The 12,813-nt window shown below is 39.2% G+C and overlaps 1 protein-coding gene across 1 annotated transcript; it reads left to right on the forward strand.

Annotated features, from left to right (window-relative positions):
* The first annotated feature begins 12,065 nt into the window (after positions 1-12,065).
* Positions 12,066-12,578, forward strand: LOC139196112 (uncharacterized). Its single transcript, XM_070821789.1, has one exon. It carries the CDS (start codon positions 12,066-12,068, stop codon positions 12,576-12,578), a length of 513 nt encoding a protein of 170 aa, XP_070677890.1.
* Positions 12,579-12,813: the final 235 nt, after the last annotated feature.

Genomic DNA, 12,813 nt, shown 5'->3' on the forward strand with positions numbered 1-12,813 from the left:
CTGTTTAGCGCCTCCCGACGACCTAAATGTTCTAAGCTCAATCCACGAACGCTTTTGTGGAAATCATTCTGGATGCTGATTCTTAGAACAAAAGTCTTTTAACGCAGGCTACTACTGGCCTACTATGCATCAAGATGCTAAAGAGATTAGTACAAAAGTACGATCACTGCCTACACTACAAGTCGGTACCAGCATTGCCTGCCAACGAACTACACCCGTAGACGATTCTTTGTTCGTTCATGCAGTGGGCAATCAACTTGGTAGGGTCAATGTTGCCCGTTAATGGGGGCAGTTACAGGATGATCATGGTAACTGACTACTTCACCAAATAGGTACAACCACAACTCAGACGGACATAGAACGCTTCATGTCCATGCCAAAGCATCCAACAAGATGATTCTTGACTGCCTCAAGAAATCCCTCTCCGACAAAAAGGGAAAATGGCCAAATAAACTTCCCAGATATCTATGGGTGTATCGCACAAGCAAACAATGAGCAACCAATAAGACTTTTTTCTCTTTGGAATTTGGTTCAAAAGCAATCATTCCTCCCAATGTCATCGTGCCAAGTATCAGCACTCTACTGCCAAGCGTCGAGCATAACAAAAAGGAGATGGCCATAAGCTTAGATCTGGTAAAGAAGAAATGCGAGCAGACCATCACCCGCATCGCAGCCTACCAGCAGCAACTCCTCTCCAGCTACAATACAAGGGCCAAGATCCAACAGTTCTAGCCCAGAGATCTAGTCCTAAGAAAAGCCTTCATCACTAGCCGCAGAGAATGCTCCAAAAAGATGGATCTCATCTGGGAAAGTACATACAAGATCAGCAAAGTAGGCAGTAAGGGTAGTTACACTATCGCAACCATGAACCACAAAAAGATCGAAAAGCAATGGAACATCTACAATATAAGGAAGTACCATATGTGACCTCCCGCTTCATCAAGGGCCGAAAACTCAAGCAACTCAATAGGCACCACCTTGTGAGTCGAGGATTATCTAGTTGTTATGTAGTCTCTACTTTACAGGTGAATTTTCATTCTTTTCGCTCGTTTTTCAATGAGGAATTCAAAAGTAATTTACAACATGGGAGGATAAACCAATTCCCCGACACCCATATGGGTCCACTCTCCAATGCGGGAGGATAAACTCTACACTCCGAATATCCAGACGTCAATGAGTCAGGTTGTCCTAGTGTAACAAGGTGTACGATGGCTTGCGCCAGGATTCCTAGAAGTAACCACAATGGCCTTTTTCAAGGCTTAGCTAACTGAAGGATTTTGGGTCTCTTAGCCTAATCCCTGGAGAACCGGGCCTCAAAGACAGAGGAAGCACATTACGCAGTACGCCCTGTAGACGCCTGCCCTGAAACCCTAAAGTTGCTACTGAGTGCACCAAGGTAGCCTACGGTTTCTAAAAGATTGCATGCGGTTTGCCCTTCGAGCAGTGAGCCGTGCTAAACTTATACAACCACACATTTTTGTGAAAGGTTAAACAAGTTAGCATGCATAAACGAAGCTTTATCCGCCGCCAACATGCTATGCAGCCGATAACCTTCACTTCTGCCAAGTGTGGAATGATCATTTAGATCTACATTAATTCCTAAAGTGTTGTGATACTTGTTACACAACCCACGAAATTGGTTACATGAAAATCAATGAGTTCTCTTGAACCTTTGCTTACAAAATTCCATACAACCGTGTACTTTCGATACAAAAGGTTTGCGAATTTCATAACCCAAAAATCTTTAGTACATTGTGATGCAAGCCACACAGCTCAAAGGATTGAAGAAAGCCAAAGTTAACAACAAATGGGTTACGCGGACTCGTCTGCTTCTGTAAGTAAGGCGTTTGGCTACCAGCTTTATGGCTAATAACTTTGGAAAGTTCTACACCAAACCTACGATTACATAGGCTACGTGGGTCTGTCTGCTTAAAAAAAAGTAGCACGCCTGCCGCTGGTTTATAAGTTAAAGGTTGGGCATGAACAAAAGAAGCGAAGATGAAGAAAAGTGAAAGGAGCAAGTTTATTAAATTTTCTAGCAAAATTAATAAATAAATAACAAAGGCTGAAAGAGTTCAAGCAAAGCAAAGCAAAAAAAGCAACAAGAAAAACAAAGAAAATCCTAAAGGCTTACCTAAAAGACTACTCTTCAGCAGCTTGGACATCCCACGATTACTCAACCGCCACACCTTTAGCAGTCGTGACGCTCTCAAAAGCTGCATCATCCGGTGCTTCACCCCCAACTACCCTAGCCTGGGCACCAACTTCTCCGACTACTTCACCAATAGAAGCCTCAAAAGTAAAGGCAAGAAAGTCTATCGGAGAAATAGAAAAGGTCTTGAAGTCTTTCCCAACAAACTCAAAGTCAGACGGCCTATCAAAGAGATGATCCACATAGCCCAGCTTGTAGAAATTAGCCTGACTTTGAACAAGTGAAGCTTGAGCCCAGTTTTCTCACCCTTCAGCTGTTTATTCTCCTCGAGTAGACCAACATGGATGCGCTGCAGCTCATCCACTTCCTTCCTTAATTTTTTGTTGATCTTCAGTGCACCTTGGAGTTCCAACACTTAAGGTTCAAGCTTATCGACGACCTTCTTGAAGTAGATCACTTGATTATAAGCAACAATCCAATATTCATTCTTTGCATAAGCAGCAGAGCGAAGCTTAGAATCGCCACACTCAAGATCTTGAATCTGAGGTATGTAACAACAAATTTTTTTCTCAACCACAAGCCTCTTGACAATAAGCAAACCCTCATGAACAGCGAAGAAAGTCTTCGATTTTTTCTCAACCAGCATCTCTTGAGCAAGCGAAGAAGATCTCTTCTTTCCACGTTCATTCATGGTAGGTTCCACGATAGTGATCAAACGAGCCAATGCATCTGCCTTGATCATTTTTATCTCCTCTCTTGGGAGCAGCTCATCTTTCTCTCGGCGAAGAGAACTAAGCAGCCAATGCCATTCATCGTACTCAGCGGGATAGCTCAACCCATGTTGGTTTTTCCCTCATTTTTTCTCTTGGACCAGCAGGTAGGAGGCTTGCATGCCCAGCATTCCAGCAGCCCATGAGGCCCGTGACCTCTTCATTTCTCTCAATGGCCTACCTAGCCCACATTAGGTCCAAAAGCCTAAAAGACATAAGCCAAGCTGAGCAGCCCAAGCAGTGGTCCCTAACACAACACTCATCAGCCCATGTCAAGTTAACTCTTGGCCACTGCCAGCGGACGTGCCGCACCACCCTGATGATTACCCCACGACAGCACTATTGAAGAAGAAGATAAGGAAAATTAAATTTTTCTTACCTCAGTGTGGCGCAGAGAAGACAAAGAAAGCAACAAAAGACGATCATTTGCATGGGCAAGTGTAGAAGATTGCTAAGGGAGGGGGAACAAATATCCTCTGGCTTTCTCTCTCTTGTAAAGTAGAATAAATTACTCTCTGAAGGTAATTTAATCATCTGCTTAAGGTAGACTTAAATAGACTTTAGAAGTGATTTATTTCCGTTTCCTAGAAGGATATAATTTCCAATTAAAAATGGAATCTACATCAAAATAGGAAACAATCCTATGTTTCCTAAAGCAAGAGAATATCTCTACACCTACTACCCTTTCCTGCGAGCAACCCAACAGGCGTGGGGGTATTTGTGGAGCAAAAAATAATCAAGAAAATTATGGATACGACACGTGGACTTTTGAGTGAAAAAGACAAAATTACCCTTAAGTCACACCGAGATTCCCACACGCATGCAACAGACGATAACGGCTTAATCGAGGTCAAAGGTGATCAAAATGGTATTTATTCAAAACCCTCTCATCATTCGTCATCAAATCCTCACCACAAGGTAACTCCAAATTATTCTTTTCAAATTGGGATTAATTACCAAATTAATTGCAAGATATTATTTGACATAATATCTTGCAATTAGAGCAAGAATTCCACCATAAGTGGCCGGTCCCTTTTTCACTTAAGTTGCTTCGAAAACAAGCTCGTATTGCCATTATAAGGATAAGTTTTTCACACTACATCATAATTGGTTTTTTTTGCAGCGAATAAAGAGCACCGTAAACGGTTATTCACAGCGTGAGCCCCCAAGCAATAAAAGCCCATGTCATAAAAGATGTTTTGTCCAATACGACATTCTCTAGTAGCCGTGAATAATTTAAGCAAGACACGTCGTAAATGCACTTTAAGGTGTCCCTTGCGTATTACATACGGCATCAATGAAGTGTCGTAATACTGCAAAAACAATTACGGCATACCTGTGTGCCGTAATTTATATTTGATACAACGTTTGTTGAATGTCGTAATACTATGAAACAATTACGCCATACGTCGTACATCGTAAACGAAGACTAACATCAACAATTAATAATGATTTTGCATACATTTATTTTAATTTTTATTTTTAATTAATATATATAAGAATCGACAAAATTACACATTTACTATAATACAATAATTTCATAAATAATCATATTGTCAAAATGTATTACAAGTTGAACAAAGCTAAGGCCAATATCAAACTACACTTGAAATAGCAAATAGGCCTCTAATAACAAAGAAATTTGTCACTTGAAAGACTTCATTTTTCCTTGAACACCTCTAAACGAAGTCCTTTGAAAGTGAAATATTGCTCCTAATGCTTGACCCACACTAATTGCTATCTCTATCTGCATAGACATAAGCACATGGAGTAAAAGAAAATATAGTGTACTGCTATATGTAGAAATACATATTTAATCTCAAGTAAGAAAAGTGATACTGAAAGAAAACCTAATCATTGTCATACAAACCTAAATCCCAAATTATGCCTTCACAGTTTTATTGTTTTACACTCATACATGTATCAAATGACTAAAATTTACACAAATTATGCCTTTACAATTTTATTGTTTCCTATAACCTGCATAAAAATCATATACTTGTGAGTAGATAAATTTATGAGTCTCTAACATTTCACGCATGAAGAACTGATGCGGCAAGTAGAAGATTAGATATTTGATTAGTGGATATGGTTATAAATTAAGATATCCCCAAAAAATCTAAGGTAAGACTCACTGTTTTTTGACCTAGTGGCTTGTTGTTATCAATTTCCATCAAAGTTAGCCATTTATCTAGTTTTTTGGTCTTAATATATTACAAATTCAACATCAACAAAAGCACCAACAAATTTCTTTTTTTTTTCATTTCTTTTTGTTCCATTTTCTTCAATCCAATCAACTTTCTTGGGAACTAAAACAAAAGGAGAGAAAGAGAGAGTTCCCAACCTGTCTCAACTTCGTCTTTGGAAACTAGGCGCTGGGAACGGATATAGTTCCCAACCAAGATACTCTAGCTAGTCAAAGGAGATGGATTCGATTGGTAAGTTAAGAGCTAGTCAAAACAAAATGTTAACTTAGAAATTGATAAAGACTTTAATACTAATAAAATTAAGTACAAACTTTTCCACTCGTTATCGCTGCATTTGCAACCTCTTCGTTTAAAAATTCCCCGAAGACTTGAATCTACCTGAAAAATTGTAAAAAGAAATAGAATAAATAAGTGAATATAAATCATACCAAAGGAACTCAATCAAATTATCATTTTTATCCAATAGTACAAACTAAACAAAGAACTACACTACTACTATAACAGACTCACAGAGTACTAGGCTAAGCAACAAAGTCAATAATTTAAGTACTAGGCTAAGCCCCAGTGTTATTCTACTACTACAACATACTCACATATTATTTGAATTTTCAAAATAGATTATTTGGATTGCAGTATCATTGTAAGTCTCTAACATCTTCATCTCCTTTGCAAAAGTAAAACCTTGCTGAGTACCCTATGTGACCTGGAGGTCCTGAACATGCATACAAAGAAGCCCAAGTCACTTTGCAATCCCAACCAAATCACACACAGAGAGCAAAACTAACAAATCCCCAACACCATAATTAAAACTCTTCAAAATTCTGAAATAAAACCAAGTCTGAAACTGAAAATCAAGAGTTTGCACTATAATTCTAGAATTATCTGTTCCTTATGATAACTTGTAAACTGAAAATCAAAAGCCGTGATTTTGTATTCGCTGAATAAAAAACAAGCACTAAGTGGTTACTAATTGACAAAGGGTCTTACTGTCAGCACTTAAAATAACAAAACCCTAATTTTGCACTCAAATTGCAAAAAATTAAACAAATTATAATTAACATTTGATTCCAGAATTGACCAAATCCAAATCCCTAAATCTGGAAAACCCCAATTTATTTCAATCTTAAATCCCTAACTTCATACCTTATTTGGAACATGGATGGTGGTTAGGAGCCAGGACCATCAAGTGAAGGTGAAAATTTGCATTCACAAATTGGTGCTTTCATTGAGAGTCTTGATTCACAAGCTCGAAGAAAACTCTCGCATTCAAGGTTTCTCATTTCTTGTTCATTTGTAGATTTTTCGTACGTTTTTATTCCTAGAATTTTTTTTACAAAGCTCTTTGAATAAAGGTAAAAGAAAAGTACAATGACTAGAAATTCAGAAACCACACCGAACGGAATTTCCTACGTTCAAGGATTTGGACCAAGTGATGGAGATCGTGACGTAGCCCTACCACGATGATCCATGAGGCTCAACACAATGATGAGTGGAGCGGCAACACCCCCACAGAACACCACTGTGGTAGCCACCAAGGTAGTAACCACGACAGCGGCCCTTGGCGAGCCCACTACCCACAGTGAGCAAGCCACTTCGCAGCAACAGGCCCAAGCCCATGCCATAAGGCAGCCAACCCACATTCAACAGGCCCACGACACTGCAATGGCAGCTGAGGCCCAAGCAGTTGCAGCAATAGGAGCAGCCCAGCACTTGTGAGCCCAACGCACTCCAAAGCCGAGCCCAAGACCCGAAGGCCCAAGTCGCGTAAAGGGAAGCCCAGCGTCCATGCACTCCAGCAGCCTAGCCCGCTCCCACGGTCCGATTGATGCATAGGACCTGGCCCACTCCTGCAGTCCAACCAGAGGTCCGGCCCATTACCGTGGCTTGCTGAGCAACCCAAGCTGGTCAAAGACTGGTTTAACCATCCCAACTTCATATTTCTGGATCGACGATTGAATCGGGGATATTTTCACCTCATTTCTTCACATATTTGACATATCCCAACTCAAATCTTGCACCCAAAGTCCATCACACTTCCACCACTCAATAAGACGCATACCGTCTAAGCTCTTCTAACCCAAATGGCGATCAAGTCATAGAGTTGACAAACGCCCTCACGTAGTAGACGACCTTGGTGAATTAGCTCTTGTAGCATACCAAGATGCAGCATGCCCCACACAAGGTGTCCCGAAGTAAGACAAGAGCAGATGACGAACCTCTCCAACAACGTCCTGGCAAGCAACCCCTCGACAAGCCATAGACCGAGCATTCGAGTAGTTGATGAGTCAAAATTATATTATATATTTCACCCTATTCTTAGTGTAATTTGATAATTATTTTGGTAGAATTTTGATAATTTGCTTTATATTTTCAACATAGGACATTTAACTTCCTCTGGAGCAAAATGTGACCAAACGGACGGATTTTGGAGTAATTCAAATTGGAGGACGTTCGTGTGTTCCTTAGCTTGTTCTTGTCAAAATATCAGAAATTTCTACCAAGTGGTTATTTTCTGGAGATTAAATGAAGGAGCAGTGTGCGTTGCTGGAAAGTGACGTTTATGAGCTTAAACAGCGTTTTTGGAGCCCAAGATGACTTCGGATGGGTTCGTGGCCTCTGGAGAGTGTTCAACACAGTCAAAACTTTGGATCCAGCTATTTTGGGCTAGTTTTGGAGATGATTTGGGTCCAAAACGTGGCTGTGCAAGATTTTGGGCGAATTTACCAAGTCAATTTAGGATTTCGTTTCCTATTTTATTTTAATTTATTTAGTTTCCTAGTCTTATTCTAAGACCTCTTATTAGGAGGATTTTATTTAGAGTAGTATAAATAAGCCTTTTGGCAGACCTAGGGTTTTTTTTAGAGAGAGAGAGAGAGAGAATGCATGCAAATTTTTGGACAGAAGATTTTGGGCAAAGCTTAGAGATTTCGAGACTTTTACTTTCAAGGTGTTTTCACTCTTTTTTCTATTTCAATAAAGACTTTATGATTTTTATTATGAATATATGAAACTAATTTTCTTTTGCTAGGGTGAGGCCATGATCCTTAGCAAGAATATGTAATCTCTTCTTAATTTGCTTATGATTTCATGCATGCAAGTTTTGAATTGTTAGTCACCGATTTAAACTATCTATTTGTCTTAGTAATCCGCGACCATTAGGATATTTAGAAAAGTAATTTGATGCAATTTTGGCGGAAGGCTGTCCCAAAAATTGACTAAGGCTTCTTGTGGTTAATATGTGTAACCTCTTAGGATGGACGACACGTTTTAAGGGTTATATGGTTTTCCAAAGGGTTTTCACAAAACTTAATGAGTCTTGCATGTTCACATTCAATCTGGACACCACAGACGGGTTGCATGTTAGATATACGTTCTATATTGGAGGTTCTAAGTAGGATATGCTCTAGGAAAACCTAACCTTCAAAATATGCATGTACGGTTCATAAGTAATTAGGAGAGTTACATAGGATTGTTAGGGTGACGGCGGAACCTTATTGCTTTGTCACTTTGATTTTAAAAATTGTTTCTTTCTCCTTCTTTAAAATTGCAGTTTTTAAGTAATCTTTATAATTAAATTCGTTTTTCTTAATTTAGGTCATTAAATTACCTTTTTCTAAAATTTTGTTCTAAATAATTAGTTCAGAATTGATTTGGCGTTAATCTATTTAAATTAATCCTTGTGGAGAACGACCTTGCTTGAGCCAACTATACTACGATAATCTTGTTTCTCTTGCAAGTATTTTAGGTGTTTTTAACCCTTTTGCGCAGGTGGTAAAAATCCTATCAAGAAATTGGCGCCGCTGCCGGGGATTGATTTTATATAGATTTTTGTTTATCTTATTCTCAATTAATTATTCCCGTATATAATAAAATAAAATAAAAATTGATTTCGTTAATTTTATTTTATTTTATCTTCTCTTCTGCAGATTGTGCATTGCATGGTTTGTACCAGATCACAAAAACAGCAACTTGCAGATTTTGATTCAGAACTTGAACGAACAACTTGACAAAGACGTAGAAAGAAGAATTTGCAGTGGGAACCTTCACTGCAGGAAACAATTTTGCATAACCTGTTTACTGGGGTTTTGGATAGCACACAAGTTATGGCATTTGTTCTACCAACAGCGGGATAACCACTGAGGGAATCCCTGGCAGCTCATGCCACAGAGGTGCCAAGCTACATTACCTATCATGAAGTTGAAGATGGGTCAACGTTTGAGATACAACATCATATGTTGGAGATCTTGCCCTCTTTTCACGGTTTGTCAACAGATGATCCTAACATGCATCTAACTAAATTTCTAATGGGGTGCAAAAACATTTTGGTGAGAGGATTTTCAGCAGAATCTATCTAACTCAGACTTTTTCCGTACACTTTGAAGGATGGTGCAAGAAAATGGTTACTCACACTTCCGTCTGGAAGCATTACTTCGTGGAACCAACTCAGTGCTGCGTTTTTAAGCAAATACTACCCAGCTTTAAAAACACTTGATATGTGCACTCAAATTTTAACATTTGCTCATAAACAAAATGAAGCAATTCATGAAGCATGGAAACGTTACAAGGATCTGCTTAGGAAATGTCCACATTTAGGCATTAATGGTGACACTCAAATGAATTTATTTTACAGAGGGCTGAATTTGACTACTAAGACTCTTGTTAATGCTTCTTGTGGAGGAACATATTCAAACAAAAATGCACTACAAGCGTATCAATTGTTTGAGAACATGGCGACAAAATCTCAACAATGGGCAGTTGTTATACCTCAGACCAAGGGTGTTTTTGAGATGTCCAGTGGCTCACCTCATGTATCTACACAAATAGAAAAGATGGAGAAAAAGTAACAAAATTTTTATGCATAATTTGACATGCTTTTACAAAGAATGGCAGCATCTGTGTAGCAGGTTGCTCCTCTGGAGCAAAATGTGACCAAACGGACAAATTTTGGAGTGATTCAAATTGGAGGACGTTTATGTGTTCCTTAGCTTGTTCGTGTCAAAATCTCAGCAATTTCTACCAAGCAGTTATTTTCTAGAGATTAAATGGAGCAGTGCGCGTTGCTGGAAAGTGACGTTTCTGAGCTTAAACTGCATTTTTGGAGCCCAAGATGACTTCAAATGGGTTCGTGGCCTTCTAGAGAAGTGTTCAGAACAGTCAAAACTTTGATTCCAGCTATTTTGGGCCAGTTTTGGAGATGATTTGGGTCCAAAACGTGGCTGTGCAAGATTTTGGGCGAATTTACCAAGTCAATTTAGGATTATGTTTCCTATTTTATTTTAATTTATTTAGTTTCCTAGTCGTATTCTAAGACCTTTTATTAGGAGGATTTAATTTAGGGTAGTATAAATAAGCCTTTTGGAACACTAGGGTTTTTTTTAGAGAGAGAGAGAGAGAACGCATGCAAATTTTTGGAGAGAAGATTTTGGGCAAAGCTTAGAGATTTCGAGACTTTTACTTTCAAGGTGTTTTCACTCTTTTTCAATTTCAATAAAGACTTTATGATTTTTATTATGAATATGCGTAACTAATTTTCTTTTGCTAGGGTGAGGCCATGATCCTTAGCAAGAATATGTAATCTCTTCTTAATTTGCTTATGAATTCATGCATGCAAGTTTTGAATTGTTAATCACCGATTTAAACTATCTATTTGTCTTAGTGATTTGCAACCATTAGGATATTTAAAAAAGTAATTTGATGCAATTTTGGCAGAGGGTTGTCCCAAAAATTGACTAAGGCTTCTTGTTGTTAATATGTGTAACCTCTTAGGATGGACGACACGTTTTAAGGGTTATATGGTTTTTCAAAGGGTTTTCACAAAACTTAATGAGTCTTGCATGTTCACATTCAATCTGGACACCACGAACAGGTTGCATGTTAGATATACGTGCTATGTTGGAGGTTCCAAGTAGGATATGCTCTAGGAAAACCTAACCTTCAAAATATGCATGTATGGTTCATAAGTAATTAGGAGAGTTACATAGGGTTGTTAGGATGACAGCGGAACCCTAGTGCTTTGTCACTTTGATTTTAAAAATTGTTTCTTTCTCCCTCTTTAAAATTGCAGTTTTTAAGTAATCTTTTTAATTAAATTCTTTTTTCTTAATTTAAGTCATTAAATCACCTTTTTCCAAAATTTTGTTCTAAATAATTAGTTGAGAATTGATTTGACGTTAATCTATTTAAATTAATCCTTTTGAAGAACGACCTTACTTGAGCCAACTATACTACGACAATCTTGTTTCTCTTGCAAGTATTGTAGGTGTTTTTAACCCTTTTGCGTAGGTGGTAAAAATCCTATCAACAGTGTACACTCCCGACTGGGCCCCTGAGATAGCATATATTCCCGTCTTAGCTCGCAAAGGAGCATGCACTCTCGATTAGTCCCACGGACTAGCATACATTTACAATTGAGGCCACACTCCAATATTCAACATGAGCAACCTTCTAGGCGAAGTGTTCATTCAAGGCTAGGCCTGCAAAGAGCGTTCTCAACCTCACGTCGGAGTTGGCAGCAAGACGAAAGGAAAGAAGCAAACACACAATACGGCTCAAGTTCAACCGGTAGGCTACGAGTAATTCACTCGCCTGCTAAGAACATACCGCATGCACCGCAACTGTGGCATAAACGATCCGAACACATGGAAGAACAGCCTAGACCAGTAGATCACGACCGGGGGCAGCCAAGAGCTCTGTTACCCCCAACAAAGGCAAATCCAGGAAGAAGTAGAGACGCTCCTGACCTAGAGATTGCGTGATTTCCTACATAACAAGGTCACTGACAAGGCACTACAATGGGACATAACCAACATAAACAGGTCACCCTTCACAGATGAGATTGAGCAGGCAAAGCCTTCATGCAAGTTCAACATACCACATTTCACATCCTTCAAAAGGGATGAAGACCTGGAGAAACACCAAAAACACTACTAAACCACGATGATCCTCTATCGAAACAACAACAATCTCATGTGCAAGATATTCGCCACCACTCTACAAGGCAAGGTGCAAGATTGGTTCTACACCCTACCGCCACAATCCATCCAGAGTTTCAACGAACTTTCTTTGGTTTTCACCAAAGAATTTACATCATTTCCCTTGATCAAGAAGAAGTCCGACCACTTGTTTAACGTCAAGAAAAACCCAAAGAAGTACTTTCACGACTATGTGAAAAGGTTCAAAGCAGAGAAGGCAAAGATAGTTGGATGCAACGACTCGATAGCTAGTGCAGCCTTCCAAAAAGGACTCCCAGCAGACCACCTGTTGTTTAGAGAATTGATCATGAAAGAAGAACTAACTCTGGTGGACTCTTTCGCTCTGACAGAGAAGCATGCACTTTGGGACGAGGCTCGCCGATGCACATTCAAGGTAAATTCGAGCGATCTTGAATATGAAGTCCCCCACTACTCTAAAGGAGATTCAAGGTCTGACCAGACAAACAGCCGTACTTAACCGTTTACCCTTACGGTCCACCGATCAACGTGAGCCTTTTTTTTTACTCAATTAAAAAAGAGCAACAAGATGAATAAAACGACGAGTGCGAGAAAGCATTCAAAGACTTGAAGAATTACCTGACATCACCTCCCTACTATCCAAACTGTAAGCAACAGAGAACTTATTTACATGCTTCACGGCATCTAAAGCAGCAATAAGCTCTACCCTCATACGAGAAGAGTTGGGGGCCCAA

Source organism: Malus domestica, chromosome 01 (genome assembly GCF_042453785.1).
Source record: "Malus domestica chromosome 01, GDT2T_hap1".
Classification (NCBI taxonomy): domain Eukaryota; kingdom Viridiplantae; phylum Streptophyta; class Magnoliopsida; order Rosales; family Rosaceae; genus Malus; species Malus domestica.